General features: G+C 36.4%; 1 protein-coding gene across 2 annotated transcripts in view; it reads left to right on the top strand.

The window, feature by feature from the left end:
* The window catches only part of Tent2 (terminal nucleotidyltransferase 2), a 51,281-nt gene extending 35,159 nt beyond the window's left edge, over positions 1–16,122 (top strand). For both annotated transcript variants that reach the window (XM_021180433.3, XM_085830910.1), the window contains exons 11-15: positions 671–714; positions 5,374–5,510; positions 9,898–9,989; positions 12,468–12,547; positions 13,763–16,122. In XM_021180433.3, the coding sequence (XP_021036092.1) occupies positions 671–714; positions 5,374–5,510; positions 9,898–9,989; positions 12,468–12,547; positions 13,763–13,837 (428 nt within the window). In that variant the 3' untranslated portion in view covers positions 13,838–16,122. The remainder of the gene's footprint in view (positions 1–670; positions 715–5,373; positions 5,511–9,897; positions 9,990–12,467; positions 12,548–13,762) is intronic.
* The last annotated feature ends 390 nt before the right edge of the window (positions 16,123–16,512 follow it).

A 16,512-nucleotide genomic window follows, 5' to 3' on the forward strand; every position in this document is an offset into this window, starting at 1 on the left:
AGAAAGAAAGAAAGAAAGAAAGAAAGAAAGAAAAACGTTTAAATGAGGGCAATAAAGAGGTTAATGAGTTTCTTGTGATATATTCTATTTATATTTCTAGGATGGCTGTACAAATCTTGTGATTTAGATTTCTAATCTTTACTGTGATGTTCTTTAAGCAATGTTATTATGTAGCTGAATGTGACTTTGGTTTTGATTTTTAAATAGCTCAATTTTCTTATAACTTTAGAATTGCTCATTAATAGAAATTAAATAATAAATGGACATAATAATAACAGTATTCTCTAATGATACAGGAACATTGAACTGCTGATGATTTAGGAACACTGAAGTGTTTTCATAGTCATGTTCATGTTAACGTCCATTCAAAATCTGTAGAATTCTGTCTTACCTATTTTGTGTTTGATATTTAATCGAATGACTTGTGTGGACTCTACTATAAAACCTTGAAGAAACATTAATTTATATAGGAAGGTACATAGTTAACAAAATCTTAAATTGTCAATTTACGTGAACTAAAAATTTCAGAGCTAGATTCCATGAAATACATGAAAACTTGAATTTTAGTGTCAACCCTTGTGGTCGCATACCTGGGGTGAAGCTGACAAAAGTTTGCATTGTAATATGAATCATGTGAGTCACGGAAGCTTTAAACTTTTTCTTTTTATAGCCCTACCTGAACCCATCCTTCCATCCCTCCAAAAAATTTACCCAGTAAGTGTTTCTTATAAATTATTATACTATATATTGTTAATTATGTATGGGATTTTTATATGCAGTACTAATGTAAATATAAAATTATAAAGCTAAATACATAACAACATTTTCTATATAGACTGAAGGTCTGACCTTGAGAACATTTAAATATCTTGGTCATGTTTTAAGAATGTTCTGGTACTTTTGGTCATTGGTATATAATCTGGTCAGTTATGTTATTGTTTGAATATTTTTGCATGATATGCATGATTATCACTAATATAAATCACATAATCCTAGTTGGTCAGGGTTCATATGACCTTACTCCAACTTTCTTCATACTGTTTAATTTTACAGCATTTGTAAATGTTTAGTACTTCAGAAAAATTTATTGTAGTGTATTTATATTTTGAAAAGAGGGAAAAATTAAGTTAACAATTGGATAATCTTTTCACTTTCACATCATTTTAATAAGCAGTACACAAAAAATATCAGTAGCATACTATCTTGTTTACATAATAGTAAGACTTATGAGAGTCACAGAAAGTTGAAGTGTGCCTCCTAGGAAAATTGAGTATATATTATTTCAGTTGAGAGAAACCCAGGTGAAGTCATGTACATAGGCGTCATTTATAGGCATTGTGATGCTTTTTCAGTGTTCTCATATTTTTTCTTTATAATTTTTTTTAATCTGTGTTGTCATAGCCCATGATTAGTTTTAAAAATAATAGTTTAAGCTGGGCGTGGTGGCACACGCCTTTAATCCCAGCACTCGGGAGGCAGAGGCAGGCAGATTTCTGAGTCCGAGGCCAGCCTGGTCTACAAAGTGAATTCCAGGACAGCCTGGGCTACACAGAGAAACCCTGTCTCAACCCACCCACCCCCCACCCCCCCCCCCAAAAAAGAAAGAAAAATAATAGTTTAGTTGCTTCTCTAGAATGTTTGGCCAACCTTCCAAAACCTCATACACATTTTGTTGTATATTTCATGCATAGAAGATTTTTTAAAACAAGCTTGGTGGGCATATTACAAAGGAGAATATCCTGTGTGGCTTGTATGCTTGGTATTCAAACACGTTCTTGTTGTACATAAAGTATAAGTACCCTTGACATGCAGCATCAGTGTAGTTGAATCTATGACAGTTGAGGTAAACTGATAAGCCTTGTATTTGAATATTAATTGTTATACAGCATACATGTGGGTGCTACCTGAGAAAGGTCTCATAAGTGGTGTAGCGGGGTCTCCCAGTGTCCTGTGGGTCAGCTGCTGGAACAGACTGTGATAAGAACCTCTGGCATCTGGCAAACCAACTTATGCTAGTGAAGAATTATTTTAGTGAGCTTTTAATATAGTTAGGAATCAGTCTTTATGCTCTTAAATATGAAAAATGAATATATCAAGTATAGAACAAGTAGCTTATTTAACTTCTTGTCATTTTTTTAAATAGTAGCAATAGTTTCTTTTTATTTTAATATACTTTAGGGAATATACAAATCTGAGCATTCCCACCATTTCTGGGGAACAGCAGGAAGCTCCAATTACATGAATTTAATGTTTTGTGATGGCTAAGAACAGCAGTCAGCACCAGACTTGAACAGTTAGCCACAAGCATCCTTCAAAATGAAATGTCCTAGTAGCAAGACAGGTAAACCAGCTTAACAGTGACACTGCTTGGGAAGTGGCTTCTTTGTTATTCTTAAATGTTTTCCTCCTTCCACAAATACTTTATACCTTAGTTCATACTGAATGATCTAAAATAATATTCATGTGTTCATTTTATTGTTTCAGCTTTATTTTTCCTTGAGGTCCAGTGTTTGATGTAAAAAGAGTGATGTATTTCATCAAATAAAGAATTCAGTACTTAACTTTAAAAGGCTCTTAGTTGGTTATGATGGCACACACCTGTGATCCACTATTTGGAGACTGAGCCAGGAAAATTGTGGGTTTGAGATTAGCCTGAGCTATGTTATAAGATCCTGCCTCAAAAAACAAAAACAGTCTTACTGTACATTGAAAGTACATCTCTGGAAATCTCCATTGAAGTCCTGTGCTATGTGAAATTGTTTGTACTAATATAATAGAGAAACATCAGTTTAATATTGTGCTTGGGGGTGGAAGAGGCAGTAAGCATTTTTTTTAACTAATAAGCACCCCATTTTTTACTTCTGTGTTTCATTTTTCTAATTGTTTGACTTTCCCCCCATGACAGGCCTTATTTTATTTACATTCACTTGTGCTTCTATATTCTCCATCTTTCTTTTGCTAAGGATCCTATTTTTATGACTGTAATGAGTAAATAAATTAGTATTAACTTAGTCTCACAGCTTTATATGATACTAAGTGTACTTGGTAGGGAAGGGACACATAGGTAGCCCTAGTATGTGGGAGACAGAGGCACACAGAGGCAAGAGAAAGCAAGTTGGGCCAGATTAAAACAAAAGAAAAAACTACCACCAATAACAAAAACTAATTGTGGAATTCCCTAGATTGAGAATGGTTTACTTTGCTTTCAGGTGGGGTTAGGTTGCCATCTTAACTACTTAAGTTCCACTGTTCTATTTGCTCTAAGATTAATGTTTATGTTTACAAGAACGACTGCCCCATCTTATGTAGGGTTTGTTTCACGTGAAAAGCATTTTCTGCTCAGCAGCACGCCTTTCTTTCAGTGGTCTCTCTGATAGAACCGGCAGATTACCTTGTTTCACACTAATAGTGTCATCACTTTTCTAACTATTAAAAACACCAAGTTTTAAATGAAACTTACTTACTCCCAAACAGCCTTATAATGTTTGATGCCTATTTTAGTGATAGCAAAGGGCTTTCATAATTGATGAAGTCATATAGTTGCAAGTGGATGGCCCAGAGCTGTATTGCCCCAATATTGTGTTTCCTAGGGAAAGATTACTGCAGCATTCACTAATATAATTATACTTGTATATTGCATTTTACTTTATTACTTCTATCCTATATGAACTTTAAAAAATAACATGGCGAATTCTTACAAGTGACTTAATAGTTAAATTGTTATTTTACAGTGAGATAATTTCTTCTATTTTTCAAAGATTACAATGAAATATTTTCCCCTTTTTGTTTTTGTTTTTGTTTGTTTAGTTTTTGCCTTTGATACCACCTCTTACAAGTCCAGGTTGGCCTTGACCTTGTAGGATGTGCCACCAAGGGCAGCCTTTTAAAAAGATTTATTTATTTATTATATGTAAGTACACTGTAGTTGTATTCAGACACACCAGAAGAGGGCGTCAGATCTCGTTACAGATGGTTGAGAGCCACCATGTGGTTGCTGGGATTTGAACTCAGGACCTCTGGAAGAGCAGTGAGTGCTCTTAAGCCAACTCACCAGCCCAAGGGCAGCCTTTTTTACTTGGGTTTTGAGGACTGAAATGTGTCCTCAAGTTATTGCCACAATCCCTGAGTTAAAATAATTCTGAAAATTGATACATTTCAGTTCACTTGTGGTACTGAATGTGACAGAAAAAGATGAGGGCTATAAACAGCATTCTCCCTCCACAAGCTGTATTAGAAGAGGGTTGCTCACTGTCACTGCTTAAGAAGGAGCGGCCGAAGTATCATGGCAGAGTGCTTCGTTTAGATGATGGAGTGACTCAAAATGGTTCTGTGCCTCAGGGTATTGGTAAGCAGTTACAAAAGGACTATCAGGTATTTCTCATGGTTCATCTAAGAGAAATGGCAAACTATTTGTCCAAAAAAGTCAACATTTATATATGTAATTTGGAAAATACTCTCACACTTTAGAAGATCATTATACATTTTTATTTGATATTCAAAATAAGAATATTCTAAAACTGTAATGAGGAAAACTTTCCATGAAATGTTAATCTGGAAAATGTATTCACAGAGCCTGCATTTGGTTGCATTGCTTTCCCATTGGTTTATTTGAGTTTGTAGTCCTCATGCTCTAACACAGTAGCCTAAGTTCTCCATCTGCTTAGCAGTTAGAATAGTGTATGTTTTTCTTAATCCAGAGAGTCTTCTCATACGTGAATATTTACCCCAAACTGAGGATTTCTGCAGATAAATTCCTGTTTATTTGTGGCTTACTTTAGGTTTGATCGGGTATTTGGTTTTTTCCCCTTTTTTGGGGTGGGGGTGTGTGTGCTTTTTTCCTTTTCAAGTTTATCACATGGAGCATCCATCTTTATTTTCCCCTTAAAATACAACAACAAAATCAAACGGTTTTGAAAGTCTCAAAAAAAACCAAAACCAAAAATAAAATTATTTGTATACTGAAGCTTTTGTGACTTTTGAGAAGAATGTTAAGTGGCAGTTGGAAAAAGCTATTGCTTAGTGCTTGATATCTCCTCTATACATAAAGTACAATGAATGCTTCACCGCAGAAACAATTAAGGAGGGATCTTCATGAATGTATGTCACTGAGGAGATCATGGTATGTATAATAAAATTTGACTCATGTTTGAAATCTTTTGCTACCATAATGATGTGCTCAAGTCAAACACTAGGTTTTCATATACTTTCTACCCTACTCTGGTACTGTGAGATCTTTAGTGAAAAACATTAGAAAACATTTCTAAATTGCCAGCACAAAGAAAGCTTCTGTCTTCAGAGATCTTTTCTAAGGCTGGATGACACTCTTAGAATACGTTTAAAATGACTTTGTATATTTCTCTTTTTCTTCAACAGGAATCTTTTAGTACTTCTGTACAGCTGCACCTTGTTCATCATGCCCCATGTAATGTTCCTCCTTACCTCTCAAAGAATGAATCAAGTCTTGGGGACCTCTTACTGGGCTTTCTTAAATATTATGCTACAGAATTTGAGTAAGTAAAACTTAGAAATTGTACTTGTTCTTTTGTATATAAAAGTGAATGCTCTAGGTTTAGCCAGAAGGTGCATCTGTTAATTTCAGTGTTATAAGTATTTCATCAGTGTCATCAGTGTCATCAGGTATGGCAGCTAACAGCTGAGAGCAACTAAGATTTCAATTTCCTATTTGCTAATAAAACATTCATAGTTTAATTAGCCTTGTTTTATTTATTATATGTAAGTATACTGTAGCTGTCTTCAGACACTCCAGAAGAGGGCGCCAGATCTCGTTGCGGATGGTTGTGAGCCACCATGTGGTTGCTGGGATTTGAACTCTGGACCTTCGGAAGAGCTGTCGGGTGCTCTTACCCACTGAGCCATCTCACCAGCCCCCTAGCCTTGTTTTAAGATCTAGTTTTTTAATGTATGTGTATGTCTGGCGTATTTACGTGTGGGTGCAGTGCTCATGGAGTCCAGAAGACCGATCCAGACCACCTGCAACTAGAGTTACTTGTATTGTGAGCTGCCTGGTATGGGTGCTAAGTATTGAACTTGGGTCCTCTTGAAGAATAATATATGTCCTTAGCCTTTGAGCCATTATTTCAGATTTGATATCCTTCAGTTTTGTTTTATTTCACTTGTGATTCTACTTTGTGTTGAGGACCCTTTCTAGTAGGGACTAGATGGATCTTATGTTTTACTTTTATGTAAATAATACATAGTTTCAACATCTGTTTCTAGGAATTTAAAATTTATAGTTAAAAATATAGCTAAGACAGACTTGGAATTTTTTTAAATGTTTGATCTAAATAAATAGATGTATTAGAATAAAATGCAAATAAAAAGTCTTCATTGACAAAAATTATAAAACTATGAAATATAAACAGATTTTAAAGGTGTAATGGTTGTTTCTAAATTTACTTTTAAAGATGTTGTTATAGGTATTGTTTATAGTCTTTTCCAGTGTGTGCTAAGTGATTGCTGTGTGTTTCATTTAATCATTGCAAAAATTTGCCAAGTTTAGGGAATTTGTATACATAAAATGTTCTTTTAACAGTACAGCTAAGTAATGGGAGAATTGGGATTCAAATTGAAGTCATGACTCCAAACATGTGTGTGTGCATGCGTGCATGTGTGTGGAGGGAGGCCAGAGATTGGTTTGGATATCTTCCTCATTTGTCCTCCACCTTTTCTTTTGAGAATATTCTCACACTGAACCTTAAGCTCACCGATTTGGCTCGGCTGGCTGCCTAGCAATCCCTAGGGACCTCCTGGCTGTTTCTCCAGGGCTCAGATCACAGGCAGGTGCTACCACTTCTGGCTTTAAAACATGTTTTAAATTACATCTACTTATTTATTTACTTTCTTATTGTGTGAGGGGGTGAGCGGTGCATGTGTGCCCTCACTGAGTTCTCGCTCCCTTGCTGCTGGCCCAGGCCTGACTTTTTACATACTTGCTGGGCATGTGAACTCAGGTCCTCATACTTGGGTGGCAGGCACTCTACTCCATGAGCCATCTCCCTAACCCTAGTCCCCCGTGTGCAGGTGAGAGGATAGCTTGTGATCATTGGTTCTCTTGTTCCACCATGTGGGACCCAGGGATGGTCCTCAGGCTTGGTGGCAGGTGCCTTTACAAGCCGAGCCGTCTTACTAACCCCAAACCCACATTCTGTATTAGCAGTACCTATTGTTATATAAGTTAGACATTTGGGAGTGCTAGGAGAAAAGATTCACAGAAGCAAAATGCATTTGTTCTGTGTGTGGGTGCTTTGTTGGACTGGTACCAGAAAATAGATGGGAAGGCTTTTGTGTTAGTTTACATTAAGAGAAAATAGTGTACTGGGTCGAATAATACTAGCTGTGTTGCTAATGTTTGGGAAAAAATTTTAAAACTTCATACCTACTTTTGCCCAATGTATTTTTATACCAAATAATTTCACATAGTTGACTATAGGGAGCTCAGCCAAGAATATGGTCAAAGTAATGAGTAAGGTACCATTTAACAGAACTCTGGCAATTGCTAAAATGTTCATAAGGATTTCTTCTGAATTTTATTCAGTTAAAAGCACCCTCTTTACTTGAAAGACAAAAAAATTAACTGTCTGGAAAGGATGTTTGAATATACACATTTTGTAGTAGTTTTAGATGACCATTTAAAAGTTACTGATCTTTATTTTTATTTTTTTAAGCCAGGTATGGTAACACATGTCTGTAGTGACATATTGGTGGAATCTGAAGCAAGAAGTGAAGTCTGGGAGTTAAGGGCCAGTCTAAGCAATATAGCTACACTTTCTTAAAACAAAATAAAAAAGCTAACAAAGACGAGTTAGTAAAAGTTACTGTTGGTTGTGGTACTGCAAGCTAAAAAGGATGAGGCAGGAGGATCCTAAGTTTGAGGACAGTCTGGGCTGCAGCATGTAGCATCAGGTATGCTGGGGTAGGAATGTATTCCCAACACACACAAGTGGAGGCTGAAGGGTGAGGATTGCAAGGATAGCCTGGCTATATAGCAAGATTGCGGCTAGGCCCATTTTGTAAGACCTTGTCTCCCCCCCCCCCCCCAAAAAAAAAAAAAAAACTTGAATAGTATAATATAAAGTGATTATAAAGTGATGCAAATGTAACATTGTAACTGTTTTGCTCAGTTTGTAGTGATTTTTCTCCTTGCATTGTTATTTTTAAAGAAAATCTTGGAAACATTTGTAGTGATAAAACAAAGTCCTTTTTCTGTGTTTGGAACTGTAGGCAACAATCATTGTTAGAATGTTTTTCTAGACAACTCACAAGATGTATATATTTTGTTTTATAGGTGTGTATATTTAAAACCTTAAAACCCTAGTTGCCTACACTAGTTGCCTTCCCTATATGCATTCACTGGCCAGGGTTCAAACCCAAGGTCTTGCTCATGCCAGGAATTCTATTAAAGATCACACTGGTCCTTGATCTTTGGAGACAGGGTTTCTCAATGTCCCAGGCTGGCTTTGAATTTGCATTCTTACTGCCTCTGCCTTCTGAGTTCTAGGGTTATAGGTACATGCCACCACCCTATGTTCTGCTCAGCTCTTGATTAAAGCCATAATTAAAAAAAAATGCATAGAGGATACTTCCTAATGATCGAACTTCATAAATAACAAATTATTTCTTACACATTTAAAAATGAAATTCTTTCTTCTAGAAGCCTTCCATACATGGCCCATGATTATGTTCTTAGAGATTTCCAGATACATGGAGAGGAGTAGGTTGAGGGTTGGTGGTTCCCAAGCCATGGTCTTTCTCACCTTGTTGATAGACAAAGGCAAATACAGTTGACAAACAGTTTTCACCTCATTCTCAAATTTATTTTTATTTATTTTTTTTGTAAACCAGCTGTGAGTGCTCATATATGTTGGACTGTTTCTTGGAAAAATGAAAAATGCTTTTATTGTAGTAACCTAGAAATATAGATAAATGAAATATATAAAGAATATAATCTTTAAAAACATGTAAAATTAGTACATTAGTGAAGCTTTGACTCAGAATATTTTTTGTTGGCTATGCAGTGTAGCTCAGCTGCGTGCCTGGAGTTAGGAAGCATGGGTACTCTTTCTAGCACACATAGGCCAGCACTTTAGAGGTGTAGGATGGAGAGTCAGTGTAGACAAAATTGTTTCACTCAAAATATTTTCCTGTTAGGGCTGTGGGGTGTTAGGGCTATGGGGTATAGCTCAGTTAGTAAACTGTGTGGCTAGGGTTTGTGAAGCCCTGTTTATGAGGCTCTATTCCCCGCACTTCATAAACTGGCACTTGTGAAGTTGAGGCAGAAGTTTAGGGTCCTCGGGTATAAAATTCAGGGTCAGCTTGGGCTACATGACATCCTGTCTTAGTTAACTAATGCTGTTTCTTATATAAAAACACAAAAATCATTGTTTTCTTCCTTGCTTCTGCTAGCTACTTTCAAATTTTATCCCAAATCCTGTAAGGTGTACCTGAAGAAAATTAAGTAATGTTATTAGAAAAAGAAAATTCCATAAGATTACCTGATAACTAATGAAACATCTTTATTGTGGTAATAGTAGTAGGCAGTATTTTTGTGTTTTACTTACTTCAACTTTAAAGAACATTAAAGAATCATTTTTGTCCTATTTTCTTTGTTACTAGAAGTATACACAGTATCTAGAATATACCGAGGAACTGGTTGAATAGTGAAAGAAATACCTCGTATCCTGGAACTTAATCTCTCCTTGGAAGAGGTGTGCACAGCACACATAGTAACGGAAATGGAGAATGGGTGCCGAGGGAGGGCTGGGTGGAGGAGGAGGAGGCAAGGGTAGTGTTCTGTCTGTCAGGCAGTCAGGTCAACTTCCAGCTGATGAACAAGAGGCATTCAGAAAGAAGCCAGTTCTTGTTTGTTTCCCCCTTCAGCTGGAACACTCAGATGATTTCAGTTCGTGAAGCCAAAGCCATCCCAAGGCCTGATGATATGGAATGGAGAAATAAATACATCTGTGTTGAAGGTAGGCTTGCTTCCTCTGTCCACTGTCTAGTAACCATTTATCATCATGGAACTACTAATTCCCATTCTGTTTCTGTTAAAGCAATGTGTTTATGTTCTGAGGGTATTTATATATCTGCCTTTACATTTTCTTTTAATTTGGGAAAATATTTAAAGTTCCTTACTTGTGAGAAATGCTAAATGTGAATTTGAACATTTTAGTTGGTAAGATTTGAGCAATTCATGCTTTTTCATACTAAATTGACTGAAACTGTATAATTTGTGATACATATTATGAAGTTGATTTAACTTTAAAGATGATCTGAAAACAATTCTATTTTCTAAAATGAGTTTACATGTAGTTAAATATGTTCCTAATACATTTTCTTTGACTTAGTGAGAGACTAATCCCCAGAGTCCCTCCAACTGCCTGCGCCCTGTCTTGGATCACACTACTTGTGCTCCTGACAAAAGCAGTAAAATTGCTTTCATAAATAAAAGTTGAAGATTCTTTTCTATCTTGAGGTGAAAAAGAATAAAAATGTCAACATTTATAGTAGAAATTAGGTTGAGAATATTTATAATAACAAAAACAACAGCCATCCCCCCCTCCCCGCCTTCCTCCCTCCCTCCCCGCCCTCCTCCTCCAGGGTTTCTCTATATAGCTCTGGCTCCCAGAACTTTCTTTGTAGACCAAGCTGGCCTTGAACTCAGAGTAAGTAACTGTAGCTGTCTTCAGACACACCAGGAGAGGGCATCAGATGTCATTAAGGATGGTTGTGAGCCACCATGTGGTTGCTGGGATTGCCATCTCTCCAGCCCCAAGAATGTTTTAATCTTTGTTTTTTGCAACATTTTAAAAGGGTGCTTGAGTGTGGAGTTACACCTCTGGTGTTGGTTGTTGATGTTGCACAGTGAATGTGTATTCTTTTAGTTACCTGTATTCTTTTGAAAAGTAAACATTTTTATAAAGTGCTATCTATATATGATGTGGTCCAATATAGTTTGGCATATAGCCTTCTACTAGAATCAAAAACACAACAAGAAAAGGTCCACAGTACTTTTACAGTGCAGTGAAGTCTTTAAGCATAGCCTTTCTGAGTAGTACAAAGTGACTAACTGGGACCTGTGGGATAGTTCAGCAGGTAAGGACACTTGCTGCCAAGACTGCCAACTATGGTCTGTCCACAGGACCCACTCGGCTGAAGGAGAGAACTGACTTCCTCACGTCTTCTGACTGCCACATGTATTCCTTACCTGAATACACACACACACACACACACACACACACACCCCTGTAAAAACACAAAACAAAGGATTTCTCAGATTGTGGGCCTGCTTAGATTTTATGAATAAAGTGAACTTTTCCATCATATTTCTTTGCTTTCTTCAGGTTTTCCTCTTAGCTACTTTTCTTTCAAGCAACTCAATTGATTTTTGGCTTTCATTCCTCCCTTTGAGCTTTAAGGCTTGCATAGCCTTTTAGTTTTTGAAAAAACTTTACGTGATCTGTATGTCCACCTACCTGTACATGGCCTCTTCTGCTGTGTATAGTGGGTGAAGGTGTATGGGTTTGGGGTGTAGACACAGAAGATAGCATATAGTGGGCACACATAAGAACTTTGTGTCCTCCTGTTTCTCTGCTTGCAATTGTTTCTCTTCATTGCTCATTCCTCATGGAAGTTGTCCTCCCCAGATCGCTCTGCAAACATCCATTCACACCATAGGGTTCTGCGCTACCTTTTGTTCTCTCTAGCATTGAACTTCCACTCCAGTGACTCTCAATTTGGTGGTTGCGAAGCCTTTGGGGATCTCTTAAGACCATCAAGAGACACAGATATTTACATCATGATTCAACAGTAATATAAATAAATTTACACTATAATGAAATAAATCTACATAAAAGTAATGAAAATCATTTGATGGTTGGAAGTCAGCACAACATGAGGAACTGAATTAAAGTTGCAGCATTAGGAAGGTTGGAAGCCTCTGCTCTACTCCAAGGTTCCTGACTTCCCCTCCTGAACAAGACCAGCTTTTAAATTAAAACTGGGTTTACGCTTACTCCTGTAACACCTGGCCCTGTGCCTCTCTCTTAGATGCAGTACTTGAGTCTTTATGTAACTGTGGATTCTCCCACGGATGGTCCTTGACCATAAAGTTGTTGTTCTTCCTATTTTAGTCATTTTCCTGACAGCAATGACTAAAATCTATCTTATCGGACAGCTTATAGGTAGATGAGATGTGTGTGTGTGTGTGTGTGTGTGTGTGTACATTCAGTAAGCATACTACGCTAAGCTATATGAATTTGCTGTTTTTATAAATCAAAGGCTATGACATCCTGGCAATCGCATATCATTGTACCTAATCTAAATCTGTTCATTACTCATGGTAGAACACTTGCCTAGCATATATGAAGCCCTAGGTCTCATCCCCCGTTCATTTTAGAGAAAACGAACCCTGTTGTGCTAATTTTCCACATGTACCTTTCATGGCGCAGAACCTTTTGATGGGACTAACACCGCCAGAGCTGTGCATGAGAAGCAGAAGTTTGATATGATCAAGGATCAATTTTTAAAGGTAAACAGTGTGCCATGCTGATGCTAAAGATGATAGCGGACTAGTGTGCTTTAAAATGAAAAGAATGAAGTTATGAAAAAAATCACTAATGTGACAGAAAACAGAATTTATGACTTGACTTTAGATGAATTTTCCTCCAGAGAGAGCTCTGTTTTTCATTTATGAGTTTCACTTTTGTGGAAACAACATTTTTAATTAATGGGGAGCTTATTAAATTCATAAATGATTGAATAATGGACCATCAGTGGACTCAGTGGATAGTTTTAAAATCTCAGGGCATTTATTATAGAGAAAGGATTTGATGTGTGGCTCATGCACTTTTCCCACCATGGCATTTTTATCTTAAGCATATTTTGAAAATTTAAAAGATGTATGTGTGTGTTTTGTGTCCACAATATTCATCGTTAGTTTTGCTCGATGAGGTACCTGTTTGCAATGAATGGCAGTGTGAAAATACATCAACAGAAAGACATCTGTAAGAACTAGAAGTGGAGGCTTCATAGGAGGAAAAGGTCAGAAAATGGGGGTGCAAGAGATACTGTTCTCATTGTTTGGACACACAGACTTGGATGTAATTAAAAGGCAAGCGGCGTGTTGCAAATTCTCTTCAGATTAGGCCTTGCCTTCATGACAAGCAGAGTGGAGCGTTGGTTTCTTATTGCTCAGTTGTTCTTGGGAGTGAGCTTTCCTTTAGATTATTTAGCTGTAAAACCATTACTTCTAGTTACTTGAACAACTTCTAAAATTGTGTTCATAAAATTGTGACCTGGAGTTTTGGCCTATGAATTAGAGTTGGAGTCTTAGAAACTCTTTCACTATTTTTCAGGGCAAATACAAAGTTTTACATTTACTCTTGCCTTTATAAAAATACTGTTTTCATCATAAAAGCTAGAAAACAAAGTCATTTTCCCTCTCTTAAGTTCAAATTGAGTACTTTGCTATTTTAGATGAAATAATTTAATTTATAAGTAGTGTTATTGCTACGTAGCTTTTTGTGCACCTGTGTGCCCATTTAAAAAAAATAGAATATTAAAGAATATTAAATAATTATTTCTTTTCTGGGAAATAATTACCTTGGGAAATAAAAATAAGGGACATAATCTAAACTACTTAGATAGAATCACCACTAATATTCTTTTAATTCTTTGAATTCAGTCTTTTGTTCTGTGTTTAGTTTGTATTCTAAGATTGATTTTTGTTTTCTCCCTTTCCTAGTCATGGCAGAGATTGAAAAACAAGAGAGATCTGAACAGTGTTCTGCCTTTGAGAGCTGCTACCCTGAAAAGATAACTGCTCTCTAATTCTTCAATTCTTCCAAGAAATAAAGAACAACAGATATATCATAATTCATTTTGTTTACCTCCATCATGGTTTATTTTTAATGTTCTTGTTTTCATGTTTTATTTTTAAAAGGACATATATAAAGATTGCATATTTTATTATGACATTTCCTAATAAACTCTTTGATTTAAGAAAATGTATTTTTGAAAATGTTTACATCTCTTAGTAGTATTATGGCATGACTTTTCAGCATAAAATATATTTTGAGAAATTACCTGAACTAATAAGGTTTTGATATATTCTCAAGTACTTGTACCACATACTTATCCTGAAGAACTATGTGGGAGTTTGCAAAGATCTCAGTACTTAGTGTAACTGGCAGCAGCAGCAGTCTAGCTCAGTTCTAGTCAAGTAAAGATTCAAGTCAGCTATTCAGTTACTTGAAGCAAATGAAATCTTTGATTCAGTACGATCACTGTGGCGTCTTGAATTACTGGACAGTTGCCTTCAGTCTTCACTCGACTCCCTGGGACACTGTCTGAGGGGTGGCTGTACTGTTTATAGCACTTCACACCTGACTTTGATAGACTCTGGAGGTTGCTTTAGATTTTGCGTTGAAACAATACATTTTGCACTGTTGTAACAGGAACACTAACAACAGTTAGTGACTTGTTTATGGACTATTTGAAAGTCTCTGACTTAAATATTTTGGAAAAAATGGAGTTTCTTCTGCTTTCTGATAGCACAGTGAACTGTGCACTGTGGTGTCACCTGTTCTCCTGGTTTTATTTTCCTCATGATAGGAAACAGCAGAAAACTGAAACATCAATGTTAAGATTATATCCTACTTGTAGAATCAGATTTCTGTGGATTATAATCTAAACTGGAATTTTTAGGCAGTAAGCCACTACAAAGTGTTTTAGATAAGACAATAAAGTTATAAATAAAAGTTTAATGTTTATACAAAAATCTTTTTTAGTATTTCTTTTCCACATGAAAGTAGTAGTTCAGATACAAGCTATGCTGTTTAATAAGATTGTTTTTAGTTTATGTAAATACTTATAAATTGGTCAGTACCTGTATTGTACATTTAAATATAAAAAGTAATCTTGAAGGCAGTTTTAACTTTTTCAAAGATTGCAAACTTCTTGTAGGCCTACAGTGGTACAATTTGTACCACTAAACTATTTTTTGCAGACCAATTAAAAAACTAGAACTTTCACTTTGTTTGACTTACAAAGGGTGCATATTTTCTTTTTAAGTTTAAATTTTTGTATGCTGTCAAATGGAATAAAGTTTATATCTGGAAATTGTTGAGGTGTTATTTTTCTGTGCAAGTTGTTTTTGGGAGAGTAAGGCTGTAATTATCTTAACTGATCTGAACCTAATCGTCTTGATTGTTGAATACGCAGAGTGTCTGGGATGAAGTTCATCTGTAGCTAGCCTGTGAACCACATTATTTCTGTGGCATAATTAGGAACAGAGCTTTCTCTATGGGTCAGTTCTTTAGAATACTGATCTGCAGTCCTTTTGATGCAGTTTTAAAAATTTACATATGCATTTTTTTCTTGGAAACATTCCTAAGGTTTATCCCACATTGTGCAGCGCTTTCTCAGAGTGTACTGAGTATGACAGTTCAGTGTGACCCCAGGTAATGTTCTGCAGCACTATGGCATTTAATGAAGCCTCAGACTTTGCAGTAGTGTGGATTCTTGCATTGCCACCATGTTGTTTTCAGTGGTTCCACTCTCCTAGTCAGACTATTTGTTGTAACAAATAGACAAAAGACTTAAGAAATCTGCATCCTGGAATGAGCCAGCACTTAAGAGCATATACTCACGGCAGTCCAGCTGTATCAGCTAAGTGGGCTGGTAATATGAGACAGGTAGTTTTTGTTTTTTGTTTTTGTTTTTTTTAATTTCTTTTCAGTGCTAGGGATTGAACACAGCGGGTGTCTGCTAGGCAAGTGCTCCACCCATTGAGCATTTCCCCAGCTGGAGAATTAAAATCTTTTCAATTTCAAATGAATACTACATTTTTTGTTTGGATGTGCTGTTAAAATATTGTTAGTATTAAACGTGTGGACTCTGTAAATAATTCTAAATTTTGAGTTAATTTGAAATAGGGTCTTGGCAAAATCAGTGGTAAAAGAGGCTGCCGATCTATACCTCTCTGTCCTCAGACCCAATGTACAGCATACAAGCTGATGTAACTGGAGAATAATATCCTTATTTTCCATCTCATTTAACAATTGTAAGAATCTGCGATGATTAAAATAAAGGTTTGGAGATCTAGCCGTCTTTCTAACCGTTGTACTATCTTACAAACAGAAACAGTCATATTCAAAAGACTGCTTTGAGTACCTGGAGAAGAAGGAGCAGGAGTTCAAACATGGAGATTTCAGAGAAAGGTGGTGATCTTGAATAAGTGAACAGGTGGGCGTCTCAGGCAGAAAGAATTCACTTGATTCAGTGTAAATACCTGATTTCTAAAACTGGATTAGTCAGGATTTGATCTCTATGAGGATCTTGGGCTTTCGTCCTAGAGCAGTGGTTGACAGGTTAAGCACTGGCTTTACTTGATCCAATGAGATCTAGCCCCCTAGGGCGCTAGTTTGTTTCCATTGTCACAGTAAGGGCGGTGGGGCCTTAAGCTAGCTACAAACCATAACGTTATCTTCTCTG

Source organism: Mus caroli, unplaced genomic scaffold (genome assembly GCF_978045245.1).
Source record: "Mus caroli unplaced genomic scaffold, Mus_caroli_1 scaffold_15, whole genome shotgun sequence".
NCBI classification, from domain to species: Eukaryota; Metazoa; Chordata; class Mammalia; order Rodentia; family Muridae; genus Mus; species Mus caroli.